The following is a 16,383-nucleotide window of genomic DNA, read 5'->3' on the forward strand; positions in this document are numbered from 1 at the left end:
AGAAGGCCCCCCTCGCCAGCCTTGCTGCTGCACTCAGAAAACACTGTGGACAGGATGGAGTGGGGTGCAGGTAGGGCCTCGTCTCTGTCCAGCAGGTGGCCTGGGCAAGGCCTGGCCCATCTCTGAGTCTTGGTTTCCCCACAGTGGAGGGTTGTGGAGGACAATAGGAGCTCACCCACACATGGTGCTTTCTGAGGACCCTTCCTCACCCAGAGCCTCCTGAATTGGGCCTTTGATTTAATCTTGGACTGGAGGATATACAGAAGGAGGTGAAGCCAGAGGAGTGGACTGGGATGCCTGGGTGAGTGGCCTGGGGAAGGTGAGAGGGGCCAGAGCCGGGCCAGGAGGGAGTTTGGAGAATCAGGGAGGCAGCTCACCCCCACAGTCTTCACCCTCCAGGCTGGTCCCCGCCTCTTCCAGTCCCAGGCTGGCCCCCAACCTAGAGTTACAGACCCAGTTGAAGCCCTTGGAGACATGGCCATCGCCAGCCTTGGCCCAGGATGGATGATGGGGCTTGAGCTTGGCTCTCTGTAGAACAGTTCTCAGTAGCCTGAAGCCTCCCCATCCTTCCTTGGGTCTGACACTGCAAACACACAGGCCCCCTCCTGGGACACAGCCTGGACCACATTCAGGAAGAAAGGCATACTGATCTCTTTCTGGCCTCTGTCCCGGAGCCCCGTCTGCACCTCCTGGAGGGACGAGAAGGCAGGTTCACAGGGGTGTGGAGCTTAGGTCCACCTCCAGAGGGGAGAGGTTCTGGGGCAGGAATGTGAGAAAAATCAACCTACAATGTAAGACAATACCAGGTCCTCAGACACTGAGACTTTCCTGGGGAAGGACCATGGACAGGGAAGATGTCAGAGACAGCCATGTTCAGCTTGGTCTGGAGAGCATGGAGTCTGCAGCCTCCCACTCAACAGTCTGAAGAGATCAAAGGGCTTTAGAGGAGAAGCCCAGTCTCCAGGGAATATGGCAGGAGGATGTGATACAGGTCTCTTGGCCAAAAGGACCTCGAGATGCAAGTTCATTGCTATGTTGGGTCTGAGGACACCAAGGGTCCTCAGAATGCAAGATTGGAGGTGCTCTGGGGGCATTCGGTGAAGGAAGCAGTGTCTAAGGACTTAGCCTGAGACATTCCCAGTTCTGAGGACCTTGCAAGCAAAGCCCTCTAGAAAGCTAGGGCCTCTGGAGTCCCATATCCTCAGGATTGCCCTGCTTCGGCTTCTGTTGCCCAGGGACCTCGGGACATTGAGAAGGAAGAGGCTTGCGTGCCAAGTGTCAAGGGCCCACCAACTTGAGAGATGTTTTGCTATATAGGACTTGAGATCTCAACACACACGAGGAGACTTGAGACCTTTGACACCCAAGAATGTAGGAACTGAGATCTGAACACACGTAAGATGACTAGAGACCTTCGGCACCTAGGAACATAGGACCTGAGATCCCAACACACACAGAGCTTGAGACCTTTGACACCCAGGAACATAGGACCTGAGATCCCAATACACACAAGACTTGAGACCTTTGAAATCCAGGAATGTACGGACCTGAGATCTCAACATGCACAAAACTTAAAACCTTCAACACCCAGGAACATAAAATCTGGGATCCCAACACACACGAGGAGACTCAAGACCTTCGACACTCACAAACATAGTAGTCAAACTCCTTAGGGCTCATGGTCCTGCAAGTTTAGGGCCCTACTGGTTGGGGATTAAGCTAAGAGAAGGACCCAAAGCCCCAGACACCATTCATTTTGAAAGCCCAAGTGTCCAAGTAAATTGACCCCCAGGCTAATGATGTTAGTGGTCCCAGAGTCTAAAGTGCTCAGAGCACAAGGCCCAAAGTTTCAAGGCCCTAGACATTGAGTCTGTGGAATTTGAGGGGGTTAGAGACCAAGGAGTAAGACCTTAACCCTGCAGTGTTGGTTTCTAAGATGCTACCTCGGATTATGGGCTTCATATACCAGTCTGCAAAGGGGCAAAATTCCTGGGAGTGTAGGGATCTGTGTGACCTGGGCTTCACATCTCTAGATACCAATTTAGACCAACAGGCCAAAAGCCTGAGCCTGCCCCACCAGGGTCCTAGATACCAAAGATACCTAGGAACAAAGTTACCAGTGCCCTGTGTCTAAGGTCGTGGAGTGTGGCCTGAGCCTCTGGGAGGACCAGGTGTTTGAAGTGCTACACCCTCTGATTGTGCTTTTTTGTGCCCAGTGCACTTACTGCCCAATGTCCTTGAAGTCCCAGGTCCTCACTGCTGAGGCCACAGGATCTACAGTCCTTGGAGACCACGTTCCTCAGAGTCTAGTGGCCAAAATCCAAGGCCCTGAGTCACAAAGACCCTCCTCACCTCAGTCCTGGGTTTTGGTTGTAAAGGTCCTTGGAGACTCAAGGTCTCCAGACCCAGAGTCTAGGATTTTGTTGGTGGAAGACCTGACACCTGTACAGCTAATGTGCTGACTCCCCAAGGGATGGTGGGTTGCTGGATTCCACAAACCCTAGATCCCAGACTGTCATTTCCCAAATTCTCAAGAGTCTAAGGTCTTCAGAGTGCCAGGTTTTGAGAATTGATGTCCACAGACTAAAGACCTGAAAGACTTAGCCAAGGCTCAAGGTTGAAAGACCTAAGAGGCTGAGGCCTGGATCCTGAGATCCTCCAGATATAAGGTCCCTGAACTTATGGGCCCCAAGGGAGCGCTCCAGTCCTCCCACCACTGAGAGGATCCTACACAGGAGGTGCCTCAGACTCTGAGAATTTGAATCTGATGGGCTGAAGTCTTTAATCCCAAATCCTGAAGACCAAGGTTCTCAGAGATAACACACCCCTCCTGGATCAAAGGCCCCTCAATCTATGCTCCTCAGAGAAGGCTCATGGAAGGAGCCTTGAGACCAAGAGAGACTCACAACAGGAAAAACAACTTTGAGAACCTTGAACCCCAGCTGGCTGAACTGACTCCAGGTATATAAAGCTTGGAGCCTTGAAAAGTTGCCAGTCTTTTAAATAGGATCTAGCGAAGGGCACCCACCAGCCCAAAGAAGCTCTGAGGAGGCTGACCGTCTGTTTGGGGTAGGAAAAAGTCAGCCAAAAGAATTCAACCCCCTAGACCTGCACCATAGGCTTTTGTGGGGGAACTAAAAAAGAAATGAACATTAGTGCAACCACCAATTCCCCAGAACAAAATCATTCTGCAGACTTCCGTAGGAAGAACAACCCCTTTTACAAATGAACTCACAAACAGAAGTTGCAAACCATACAAGGAAACCAGTTGCCATGAGGGAGAGTGTGAGAGGCAACAGCCAGGAAAAAACAGCTTCCAGAGAATGGCATAAATAGACCTGGCAACCAAGATACTGAGGTCCTTAGCTTGGGAGAAGCATAGAAACATCCTGGACACTGTCCTGGAGTCCACAGAACTGGCTCGTTGCCCTGCCCCCCTCCATTGAGGTTCCCCAGACCTAAGTGAACCTGACCTAAGATAGTAGCTGATCTCCTCCCGGGGGCTTTGACTTTAGTGGAGGCACTTAGTGGAGCCTCCACTCCAGGTGTCCAGCCTTGTTGTGGCTCGGACCGTGGCCTCACCTGGCTGAATTTGGGCTCATACTCCACATGGCCCATGCTGTCAACATGCAGGATGGGGGCTGCAATAGCTGCTCTCAGGTCAAAGCCAAGCCACAGCTTATTCATGATGGCCTGGGGAGAGAAGAAGGATTCTGGGACGGAGGGGCACAGACACCCCACCCCCAGGAAAGCAGGACGAAGGGGTCACCCAGAAATGGGTCACTCCAGCCAAGGGTCCCCAGACTCACCTGGGCCACAGCAGAGATGATAAGCGCCCCCCCAGCCCCACCGATCACCAGCTTCGACCCCTGGGCTGTGTTGACCAAGATGGAGGGTACCATGGATGACGGGGGCCGCTCACCTGGAACTGGGGGCCAGAAAGGTGTCTCTTAAGGCTTCGCTTCTGAGCCAGTGCCCTCCTGGATCTCCCCCACCTCTGTCCACGCTCACCACTGAGCAAGCTGTGACTCAGAGAAGTGGGGTGACCTGCCCAGGGGCTGCCACACAACGCCCAGCTCTGCCCCACTTCTGTCCCAAGCTGAGCCCTGGGGAACCTAGAGGGTGGCGTGCTGGAGGCACTTGTTCTCACCAGGTTGTGGGGTGACGCTGGAGCCCAGAGGGCGTCTCCAGCATAAGTCCAGAAGCTCATTGTTGAGCAGGATGCCCGTCCGTGGGGAGTACACCATCGCACCAAAGCTGCGGACATGGAGCAGAGCCTGGGCGTGGGGCTTGGGCCTCCCCATCTCTGACATGGGGTGAGGGGGTGCAGGGCTGCTGGGCCACCCTTTTAAAACCCCATCATTGTAGCAGCTGCACTCAACACCCCGGAGCCATGACTCCCCCCTCCCCGGTACTGCCTAGGTGGGACCCCCAAGGGCCCACCCATGCCCCCATCGGGCATCTTTCTGGGTAAGGCTCAGGACCACCAACCAGTAGCCTGGTATAAGGCCAGGAGGGGTGTGCTTTGACAGAGAGGAGGAAGGAAAGGACAAAAGCCAAGCTGACCACCATGGCAACAACCTAGGGAAGCTGGGGTGGTGGGTCCCAGGCCATCTTGTCAGGGGGCTTAAAATCCAGGGAGCAAAGGAGTGAAGCTGCCCGCCACCCCAAGCCCACGTACGGCGTGTTGATGGTGCTGGTGGCAGCCACCGCACTGCCATCCTCCCCCAGCACCGACACATGGGCCGTGCCCGTCTGTTGACTCCAGGCTCCGGCCAGGCTGTAGTGGCTGAGCGGGTGGTCACCCCGGGCGTCGATCTGCTGGCGGATGTGCTGGGCCAAGGCCTCCCCCAGCAGGTCCCGGGAGGCATTCTGGGGTGACAGGCAGGTGCAGGGTCAGTAGGGTCTGCAGAGCCGAGGGGCGGGGAGACTCAGCCCCCTGGGGGCCTCTCCATTCTGTCCTCTTCCTGCTGACTTCCTGCCCTCCCTCCAGGCCCTGCAGCACCACTACTGCCCCCCTACACCCCACTGCTCCAGGGCCCCTTCCAGACCCCAGACCCACTGCTTCCTCCCTGCCCGGGGCCACTGTCTGGAACCACACACCTCCCTCCACCTCTGCCCCGCTGTCCAGAGCTCATGGCCTGTGGGCCACAGGGCTGACTCTCCCTTCATGCTGCCCTGGGCCACGGAAGAGGACTGTCCCCCAGGCTACCTAACCTGGACCTCCAGGTGGCTGCGAGGGTCCCACAGGCGCCACCTCTGTCCTCCAGCAAACTTGAGCGTCTCCACCAGGTGATGGTACATATTCACGCGCCCTTCGGGCCTGGCTACAGTCTCCTCAGAGAAGTTGAAACCTGGAGAAGGGTGAGAGGCAGGCTGAGGGTTGCCCTGGGTAGTGGGTTGAATGGTAGGCTTGGGGCCTGGGTCTCCCCATCAAAAACTCTGTATCCTAATCCCTGGAACTTGAGACTGTTACCTTATATGGCAAAATATGTCAACAAATTAAGGATTTTGAGAGAAGATATTTATCCTGGATTACTTGGGTGGGCCCTAAATGCCGACATATGTACCGTTATAAGATAAACGCACAGAGAGGAGAAGTCCATGTGAAGATGGAGGTAGAGATCAGAGCGATGCAGCCACAAGCCAGGGCACACTAGCAGCCACCAGAAGCTGGAAGAGGCAAAGAATAGATTCTCCCCTAGAGCCTCTGGAGGAAGCAGGGCCCTTGATTTTGGACTTCCAGCCTCCAGAACTGTGAGAGAACAACTTTCTGTTTTTTGTCACCCAGTTTGTGGCACTTTGTTAGAGCAGCCCCAGGAACCTAAAGCCCTCCCCCTCTTCACAGCCAGCAGCCCAGGCATGGCCAGGGTACCATGCCACCTGCAGTCGGATGGCTGTGACTGGGCCCTCACCCCTGACGGGCAGTTAGCCACTTCTAGGCCCACCTCCTCCGGTGCCCTGGGTGGTCACCCAGTGTGGGAGGTGGACCCGGCGGACAGGGACATCAGACCTTCAGCAAAGCCTCATCCCGAGCCCTGAGCAGCCATACTTCTGCAGATGGCCCTCCCAACATGCGATCTGGACTCATTTCCACTGCCCTGGGCTCAGCGTCATTTCTGTGCCAACCCCAGCTTACAGAGGAGGAGACTGACCTGGAAAAAGACAGTGGCTCCCCAAGATCCCAGATTCCCAGTGGCGCAGGGCTCTGGCCGGAGGCCAGGGGCCTTACCTCTCAGCACATTGAGGATGAAGCCGAGAACTGCGCCTCCTGCCGGCGGTGGTGGTGAGTACAAGGTGTAGTCCCCCAGGGGCACCACCAGGGCGTCCACCACCTCTGGGCGGAACGCGGCCAGGTCCTGCAGGGTCAGCTGGCTCCCTGGGGTGAGACAGAGAGGGTTCAGGGCACCCCAGCTCTGGCCAGGTGTCCCTGTACATATGGGAAAACTGAGGCAGAGAGAGACAGTCACTGCTCCAGGTGACTCCAGAAGTTCCTTTCATCCCCCAGACCAGCATGTAGCAACTAAGCTGCACGGTGATGATGGGGCAGTGGGTGTGGCATCAGGGCTGGGGTCTAGGGCCAGGAGTGGGACAGGTAGGCAGAGACCAGGGGCAGAAGGCCAGGGGCAGAGGGAACAGGAAAGCTGGGAGAGGCCAGGCCTCCAGGAGACTGCAGAGCCGCCAGCTTGGCCCTAGGCCCTGACATCCTCTGACGGCCCCCAGACCCAGGAGCTGCAGAAACCATCGCCAACCAATCTGTTGGCACTAGCTCAAGGGCTTTGACCTTGGGGCCCCGAGGCCGGCAGTGGGCTGGGCTGAGCGCACGTCCTGTTGAGCCTGGCAGCCACCTGAGCCTTGATGACAGGGAAGCCATCGGCCATTCAGAGCCCCTGGGCAGTTGTACTCCTGCAGGGCCCTTCAGCCCTGGGTGGCACCCAGAACCAGGATCCTTCTCTTGCCGGTGAGGGCTTTGGGCCCAAGTGTGCTCACCTTCCTGGGCTATGTCCTCCACCAGCATCTGGGCTAGCGCCCCGGTGTAAAAGGCCTCTGCACCCTCTGTGGCCACGGTCTCCAGGGTTGTGGCCAGTGCAGGCCACGGCAGTAGGTCCTGAGGCCTCAGGGGCTCTGTCCCATTGAAGAAGAGCTGCCTGGGGTCGGATGGGGCAGCCTCAGGGTGAGGCTAGGTCCCGAGGGGCAGGAGCTCTTGCAGGGTCCTACAGGGGCAGCCCTGGCCTGGGGTCCCAAGGGGGCTGGGTAGGTATCAGGGACAGATTCTCCAGGACTGGGTGAAGCGGTACCACCCTCCACACACCACCCTGGCTGGCCTGTGTCCTTCCGGGGACAGTCCTTCCTGAACACTGGGAGGACCTGGTCTATGAGCTGGCAGGATGGGGAGGGCTGGCCAGAGCCCTCCTGCCACCCCGAGAGAGTGAGAAGGGGCCAGTGCTAGAGGGCAGATCCACCCTGGGTCCAGAACCCCCCCCCACTGAGTTACGTTCTGGCATGGGGAGCCCTGAGGTCTATGGACAGAGCAGAAACATGCCATCACATGCACCCTGTGCCTTCAACTTCTCCATAGAATAGGGTGGGGCCGCGAGGGGCCTTGGGCCTGGGCCATGGTGTGAGCTTACCTCAGGGATGATGCGTGCAGGGAAGGCCGCAGGACACTGTTGTGCAGGAAGTGGCTGAGGACTAGGGGCACACGGTGGCCCCTGCGCAGCAGTGCAATGGTCGGCTGGAACAGCTGCGCCCAGGGCAGGCGGCCGTGGCGGCGGTGGGCCTCAGCGTAGCCCCGGAGCTCCCCAGGCACCCCAATCCACCGGGCCCCTGCATGGCAGGCAGCGTTACTGCTCTGGGACTTCCAGGCCTGCCCCAGGGGCTCTGTCACCCCCATACCTGGCCCCACCAGCCTTCCCCCTGACGCCCCACAGCAGCCAGAGCACGCTTTCTGGGGTACGAACCTGACACTTCTGCTCAAATCCGCATGGCTCCCCAACGGCCTCTATCCAAAGTCCGTGGCCAAAGTCCACGCCCCACCAAACTAGTCCAAGGACCCCTATCCCAGCGCCACCAACCTTCATGGCCATCTCTACTGATCCCTCCAGGCATCTGCCTAGACAGATCCCTCTGCTTGCAGTCCCTCCCCACTCAGAGAGCCCCTCCCCCAACAAAACACACCCAACGGGAGTTGGTCAGACCTTCATGGGGTTCCAGGCCCCCATTACCCTGGTGTCAGGTGTCACAGACTGTCTGGGGGCCACACAGCCCCCTCAGGTAGGGTTCTGGCCAGCCCAAGGGCCTGGAGGGATGGGGGCAGGGCCCCTCCCTGTCCTCACCTGTGCCTAGTGGCTGGGCCTGCTCACATTGATCCAGCAGGCCCGGGGTGGGATTGGCAGGCACCGTCTCCCGGGCGTTGATGATCTCCACCTTCCCTGGAGCCAGGGCAGGGTGTGAGGATGGTCAGGGAAGCCCTGACTGGCCCATGTTGGACGAGATAGTGTAGGGTGGGTGGGTCCTGGGGCTGCTGGGCCTCATCCCACACCATGCACCCCTCGGATGGCCTCTGCCTGCTCTAGGCCTCAGTTTCTCTCTCTGGACCATGAGATGGTACTAAAATTCAAACAGGACCTACCACGAGGGCTTTGTGCAGCTGAGGTGGAGGGAGTGGGGGGGTGCCAACGGGGCATGACAGGTTTGGGTCGCACACTTGGGGTCTTAGGAGAACCTCACGGTTTCCAAGTGGTTGTGGACAAGCCCACCCTCACCATGGGGGTCCTGGGGCCCACCTGTGGTTGCATTGTAGATGGTGAAGATGACCCCTCCGCCCAGGCCCATGCTCTGAGGGTTGACAACACCAGTGCAGACCAGAGCTGCGATGGCGGCATCCATGGGCGAGCCGTGCTGCTGCAGGACAGTTCTAGGGGACACGCACTGAGTGAGCGGCCTCGTTCCCTCCCCCACCTCCCCACCTGGGCTTACTGGGGAATGGAGACAGGTCGGTAGGTCACCCATCTGCTGCCACCAAACCCCTGGTTAAGTCAGAGAACACACTAGTCTGCCCCCTCGAGTCCAGCCGCTCACAGGTCCATTGCGCTCTACAGGTTGCAGAGTGCAATGCCATTTACAAGGTGCTTCTCAGTTTACAACGTGCTTCCTCAGTCATTATTCTCTAGGGTGTTTGCATCAGGTAAGACCAGACGTGAGCCAGCCCCTCTGTCCCTCCCAGTGGTCCCAGGGACCCACCTGGGCAGCCTCTACTCCCCATCCCTCTGAGGACACACTGGCCCCAACCTCTCCAAGGCTGGACTTTTTGTATAACATCCAGCATCAGGATCCTCTCTGGCCACCATGGCTCAGGGCTCATCCCCTCCTGGGGCACCCGAGTCTATGGAATGCCTGCTGGCCTCAGGCTTCCCATATGTACATGGGCAGGGAAGGGTGAGCCCTTCAGCACTGAGAGCCTGGTCAGACTGGCCTGTGTCGAGTGCTCACACAGCTCGTCAGGATTGCCTCTCCCCGCTCACACCCAAGAATCCTCCCCAGCACGTAAACCCCAGTTACAGATAGGGAAACCAAGGCCCAAAGGAGAGGGGACCCAGGTGGGACCTCTGACCCCAGTGCCCTCGCTTAGCGCTCAGCTCAGTCACCTGTGGACTGACAGTCCTTTCCTAGCTCGTGGGCCACATGGCCCCTCTCTGGCCCACTCGAGGGCACACATGGGTGCCACATGGGCACATGTAATCTTGTAGTGGGAATGGGGGCAAAAAGCCAGAAGCCATGAGAGAATAGGACTGCTATGAGAAATGCAAATTTTTAATAAAAATAAAGCTCCCTAAACAAAATCAGAAGACAAACTGGGGAAAAATATTTTAAACTCCCATCACAGACAAAAGACTTTTCTCCCTACTCAGTGGAGCATGTCTACACTTCGCCGCATTTGACCCTGTGCATCACTCCCGCCTCCTGGAAGTGCTGTCTGCATTTGGCTTCCAAGGCCCTCACCATGCTTTGGCTTCCCCCCACCTCCCTTGCTGCCCACTCCTTCTCACTCCCTCTTCTCCTGACTTCATGACGTCAGGGGCTTCTTCTCAGTCCTGGGTCCTCGCTCATCTATGTTCTCTGCCTTCAGGAGCTCTTTCAGGCTCATGGCTTTGCAATGCAACCTCTATGTGTTGACAACAGATTCTATCTCCAGCCCAGTCCTCTCCCCTAAACCCCAGACTCTTCCACCCTACTACCTACAAGATACCTCCCCTGGGTGTCTAGAGGCATTTCATACTTAGCATGACCTAAACTGCACTTTTCATCTCCCTCCCAGCCCTGTGTCCAAAACTGCTCCTCTCCAAATCTTCACTATCTTAGAAAATGATACAACCATTCACCCCGCTGGTCAGGCTATAAACCTTGGAGTAATCCTTGATTCATTCCTTTCTTTCATCCCACATTCAAATCCTGCTGATGGACTCGATGGCAACTGGCTTTAAAAAAAAAAAAAAAAACTTCAAAAAAATACCCATATTCTGATCCCGTCTCATCACCTCCATCACCACCACCCTGTTCCAAGCCACCAGCATCTATGAGTTATTGCAACAGCCTCCTACATGGTCCTTCTATACCCACCTTGTTCCTATACGTTTTAACAAATTGATCTGTTAAAATGTAAATCACTGGGACAAGTGGATTTCTACACACAAAAGAATGAAGGTAGACTGCACCTCACACTATATACTTAAATTAACTTTAAATGAATTGAAGACAAAAATAGAGCTAAACTATAAAATTCTTAGAAGGAAACATGGGAGTAAATCTTCATGACATTGGATTTGGCAATAGTTTCTTAGATATGACACCAAAAACACAAGCAACAAAAGAAAAAATAGAAAAATTAGACCATCAAAATTAAAAACTTTCTTGTATCAAGGACATTAACAAAAAAGTGAAAGGTCAACCCACAAAATGGGAGAAAGTGTTTACAAATCATATATCTGATAATGGTCTGTTGTTGTTAGGTGCCGTCAAGTCGGTTCTGACTCATAGTGATCCCGTGTACAATAGAACGAAACACTGCCCAGACCTGCTCAATAATGGTCTAGTATCTGGGGTATATAAAGAACTCCTACAAGCATCCTTCTGGGCAAACTCAACAACAAGAAGACAAACAACCCAATTATAAATTGGGCAAAAGATTCGAACAGACATGTCTCCAAAGATGATATACAAATGGCCAACAAGCCCATGAAAAGATCTTCAACATCATTAGTCATTAGGGAAATGCAAATCAAAACCACAATGAGATACCACTTTACATTCATTAGGATGGCTATATAAAGAGAAAAAAAAAGTGTTGGCAAGGATGTGAAGTTGGAGCACTCGACCATTGCTGGTGAGAATGTAAAATGGCTCAGCCACTGTGGAAAATCCTCCGGCGGTTCCTCAAAAAGTTAAACATAGAATTATCATATGAATCAGCCAATTCTGCTCCTAGGTATATACCCAAAAGGACTGAAAACAGGTGTTCAAACAAAAACTTGTACACACATGTGCATAGCAACACTATTCACAATAGCCAAAAGGTGGAAAAAATACAAATATCCCTCTACTTATGATTGGTAAACAAAATGTGGTACACCCACCCACCACTGTCGCTTACGACAAGTCCAGAGTGCAGATGCGCCTCAGGATGCTCTGGAGCAGTAGGCTTCCACCATCATCTGTCTGAGCTCCAGGCCTCCACGCAGACCCCTGCACCTCGCCTCTCCACCATCCTGCTCAGCCGGCCTGGGAGACCGGCCTCAGCGGCGGTAGTTCCTAGGCCTTCGGACAGGTGAGGCCTCCACCTGAGCATGACAGAGGTTGCGGAGGTGACAGAGAGGTCTCTTTGGGAAAAGACTTCTGAACCTCCTTCCCACCACCCCCACTCTTGCAGCCATCTGTCCCCGCCTCCTGAACACCACAGGCCTGCCCTCCTCTCTCCAAGGGCCCGCCTGGCTCCTCCAGCTGGCTCCTCCTGTCTACCAGATAGATTTTTGACTACTGTCATAAATGCAAAATGTCAGATAATAAGACATTCAATAAGTGAGTAGGTGAATATTAATGCAATGGATTATTATTTGCCATAAAAAGAAGTGAAGTACTAATACATCTACAACATGGATGAACCTTAAAAAAATATGGTTAGTAAAATAAGCCAGACACAAGGCCACACATCATATGATCCCATTTATATGAAATGTCAAGCATAGGCAAATCTATAGAGACAGAAAGCAGACTAGTGGTTGCCAGAGGTTGGGGGAGGGGAAAATGGAGAGTGACTTTAAAGGTTATAGGCTTTCCTTTTGGTGTGATGAAATTCATTCTGGAACTAGACAGTGGTGATGGTTCACAACATTGTGAATATACTAAATGCCACTGACATTTACATTTTAAAATGGTAAATTTTATGTTATATGAATTTTACCTCGATTTAAAAAATGTAAATCAGACTTCCTGTTGTTGTTAGGTGCTGTCAAGTCGGTTTTGACTCATAGCAACCCTATGTACAACAGAACGAAACACAGCCCAGTCCTACACCACCCTTATAATCATTGTTGTGTTTGAGCCCATTGTTGCAGCCACTGTGTCAGTCCATCTCATTGAGGGTCTTCCTCTTTTCCGCTGACCCTCTACTTTACCAAGCACGAGGACTGGTCCCTCCTGATAACATGTCTAAAGTACATGAGACGAAGTCTCGCCATCCTTGCTTCTAAGGAGCATTCTGGCTGTACTTCTTCTAAGACAGATATTCTGGTAATGGGAAACTACATAATTCAGATAAAACTTCCCATAGAAAACATAAAGAGCAATACAAACAGAAAATATCTGCTTAAAGGCATCATAGAGCTAACAAGCAGTGAAGAAAAATTACAAGGCTGTAGAGAGAGATGAGCCTAGCGTTTGGAGCTTTTTTTCCCCTTAAAATGATTGCTAGTCCCAGAAGAGGTGGCTAAGAGGCAAAGCAGTGCTTTTGACATTCTCATGCGGCTGGGGGAGGGAATCCTGGTAAACTCCTTACACTTGGAGATGGGTCCTTACCCTAGGAGTAACATTGAATCAGAAATAGATCAGCACTTACAAGGACTGTGGCCTATCTTCAGATCATCTCAGTACCTCAGAATGGATTAAGATGATCTCAGAATTTTGGTCCCCTCAAATTATTTTTAAATTAGAAATAATTTTTATTTCTAATTATTTCTAAAAATTATTTAAGGTCTCAAATTATTTCTAAAAATTATTTTTAACAATTTTTATAACATGGTCCAGTACTAAATTAAAAATAACCAAGCAAACTAGGGACTAAACAACATGAATGAAATCCAAGAGAAACCACAGATAATAGAAACAGACCCATAGGGTCTCCAGATTTTGATATTGTCAGACCACAAACTTTAAAATAACTGGTTATCTAGTGCTGCTATAACAGAAATACCACAAATTGGTGCTTTAACAAACAGAAATTTATTTTTTCACAGTTTAGGAGGCTAGAAGTTCAAATTCAGGGTGCCGGCTCTAGGGGACGTCTTTCTGTCTGTGTCAGCTCTGGAGGAAGGTCGTTGTTTCTTCTAAGCTTCTGATCCCGGGAAATCTTCATGTGGCTTGGCATCTCTCTTCCCCCATCTCTGCTTTGCTTGCTTGTTTAATTTCCTTTATATCTCAAAAGAGATTGACACAAAATATACCCTACACTAATCCTGCCTCATTAACATAACAAAGACAACCCATTCCCAAATGGGATTATAACCACCACAGGCATAGAGGTTAGGATTTACAACACATATTTTGGGGGGACATAATTCCATCCATAACACTATGTTTAAGGATATAAAAGACAAGATTAAGAATTTTATCAGAGAATTTACTGGCAACTATAAAAATGGAATTTCAAGAACTGAAAAATAACTGGAATTAGTAGCTCAATGGATAAATTTAACAGCAGATTAGACATAGAGTGAAACAAAGATTAGTGGACAGGTAGATAAGTCCGTACAAAATATCCAGATTGAAGGAGAGTGAAAACAAGGATAAAACAGGTAGAAGAAAGATTAAGAGACACTGAGATACATTAAGAAGATATAAATTATGTGAAATTGCAGTTCCATAAGGAGAGGAGAGACAATCGGAAGAAACAATATTGGAAAAGATAAAGCTGAGAATTTTCTAAAACTTATTTAAAAAAAAAAACAAGAATCAAGTCATAAGAGGCACCTAAAGACATCAGAGTAAGAGCATAAAATTTGAGACACATATTTTGTAGAAAAACTGCGACTTATGACTAGGGCCCTGACTTCATCCTGTAACTTCATATGCAATTAAGACTCCATCTTGTCTTTTGACCATTGTCAGAAATCTATTTCCACTTTTCTGTCTCTGAAAAACATGTTTATCAGATATTATAATTTGTTCCAAGGAAATTCTTAACACAACTTTATTACAAGATAATCAACCAATTGTAATTAAGCTTGTGGTTTCTTATAAGGTATCAACTAGTCAGAAACAAAGTACAAACTCATTGTGATTTCTTTGCTTAAACTACTTACAATATATTATAATATGTATAACTTTTACCGTAACTGTGTGACGTACATCCAGTCAAGATGTGATTGTTACAATATTCATTGATTTTACCATAACTGTCCTCCCCATAATTTAGTTCCTTTTTTGAGTGTTGTGATGGTTAAGATTGTGTGTCAACTTGGCTGGGCCATGATTCTCAGTGTTTATATGTGATCACTCCCATAATGGGATCTGCTGTGAGTGGCCAGTCAGTTGAAAGGGAATTTCTTTGGGAGTGTGGCCTGCAACTGAATATAAGCAGATGTTCCGGCTTTTTGCTGGCTCTGGATCCTGCAACTGGCTCCTGTTCATCTCACCTCCAGTTCCTGGGACTTGAGCTAGCAGCTTACCTGCCGAACTTGGGTTTCGTCAATTTTCACAGCCTGTTAGCAAGAGCCCTGCTCTCTGACCTGCCAATCTTCAGTTTGCCAGCCCCTTCAGCTACGTGAATTAGGAGAAGCCTCTATCCTGATCCACAGACTTGGAATGTTCCAGATTTTACAACTGCGTGAGCGGTTTCCTGGATGTAAATCTCTCTCTCTATATATATATATATTTATATGCTTTACTGGTTTTGCTTCTCTAGAGAAACCAGCCTAAGACAGGTGTATAATTTCTTAATACTTTCCCCCATTCCTCAGAACATTGATTTCACTTGTGAGACTTGCTTTCACTCTGTGAGTTCGTTGCTTCCTCAATTTATAAATTGTGTGTTGTGTGCTTCAATAAAATCTCTAAAATCATTTATTTTACAGATTACGTATTTAGTAGTTAAGCCACTTTGGCACTTCAAAACAACAAAATTGGACCGAGAGCTGCCTTCTCAACAGAGACAAATGGAATCCAGATGACAAGATGAGGAAAGTGAGAAAAAAAAAGATCTGCTGACCTAGAACTCTATGCCCACTGAAAATGCCCTTCAAAATGAAAGTGAAGTGAAGACATTTTCAGACAAATGAAAACTGGAATTTGTCAGCAGCAGACCTGCACTACAGGGAACACTAAAGAGTATTCTTCAGGCAGAAGAAACACTATTCCAGACAGAAGCTTAGAGATTCAAGAAGCAACCAAAAGTAACAGAAGAGGTAAATTGTGTGTGAAAATACAAATCAATATTGTTGGTAAAAAATGATACTATATTGTGGGCCTTAAAATAATAAAACATATTGAAATATTTACGGGTAACATTATAAATCTGGCATTTGCACTGAAATAATATAGGGTGGGAGGAAGTGGGTCAAAGTATACAGGAAACAAGCTTGGCCATAGTATGATAGTTGTTGGAGTTGGATAAAGGATACCAGGGGCTTCACTATGCTTTTCTCTCTTTATGCTCTATGCTATTGTCTTAGTTATCTAGTGCTGCTATAACAGAAATACCACAAGTAGAAGGCTTTAACAAACAGAAATTTATTCTCTCACAGTTCAGAAGGCTAGAAATCCAAATTCAGGGCCCTGGCTCCAGGGGAAGGCGTTTTCTCTCTCTGTTGGTTCTAGGGGAAAGTCCTTGTCATCACTCTTCCCCTTGGTGTAGAAGTGTCTCAGCACAGGGACCCTGGATCCAAAGGAAGCACTCATCTCCCAGTGCTTCTTTCTTGGTGGCAGGAGGTACCTCTTCTCTCTGCTCAATTCTCTTTTTTATATCTCAAAAGAGATTGACTCAAGATACAACCTAATCCTGTAGACTGAGTCCTGCCTCATCAACACAACTCCCTCTAATCCTGCCTCATTAACATCATAGAAGTTAGGATTTACAACACGTAGGATAAATCACATCAGATCACAAAATGGTGG

At 50.6% G+C, this 16,383-nt stretch overlaps 1 protein-coding gene across 2 annotated transcripts in view; it reads right to left on the minus strand.

Moving 5' to 3' along the window:
- Positions 1-542: 542 nt before the first annotated feature.
- Positions 543-16,383, minus strand: part of GGT5 (gamma-glutamyltransferase 5) — a 31,363-nt gene continuing 15,522 nt past the window's right edge. The window contains exons 2-13 of one of the 2 annotated variants that reach the window (XM_004386165.1): positions 8,787-8,917; positions 8,337-8,432; positions 7,632-7,827; positions 6,991-7,148; positions 6,233-6,379; positions 5,218-5,354; positions 4,682-4,872; positions 4,151-4,257; positions 3,971-4,013; positions 3,810-3,939; positions 3,583-3,693; positions 543-689 (exon numbers count right to left, since the gene is read on the minus strand). In XM_004386165.1, the coding sequence (XP_004386222.1) occupies positions 543-689; positions 3,583-3,693; positions 3,810-3,939; positions 3,971-4,013; positions 4,151-4,257; positions 4,682-4,872; positions 5,218-5,354; positions 6,233-6,379; positions 6,991-7,148; positions 7,632-7,827; positions 8,337-8,432; positions 8,787-8,917 (1,594 nt within the window). The remainder of the gene's footprint in view (positions 690-3,582; positions 3,694-3,809; positions 3,940-3,970; positions 4,014-4,150; positions 4,258-4,681; positions 4,873-5,217; positions 5,355-6,232; positions 6,380-6,990; positions 7,149-7,631; positions 7,828-8,336; positions 8,433-8,786; positions 8,918-16,383) is intronic. The other variant, XM_004386166.1, reaches the window with a different exon arrangement.

Source organism: Trichechus manatus, unplaced genomic scaffold, assembly GCF_000243295.1.
Source record: "Trichechus manatus latirostris isolate Lorelei unplaced genomic scaffold, TriManLat1.0 scaffold00157, whole genome shotgun sequence".
NCBI lineage: Eukaryota > Metazoa > Chordata > Mammalia > Sirenia > Trichechidae > Trichechus > Trichechus manatus.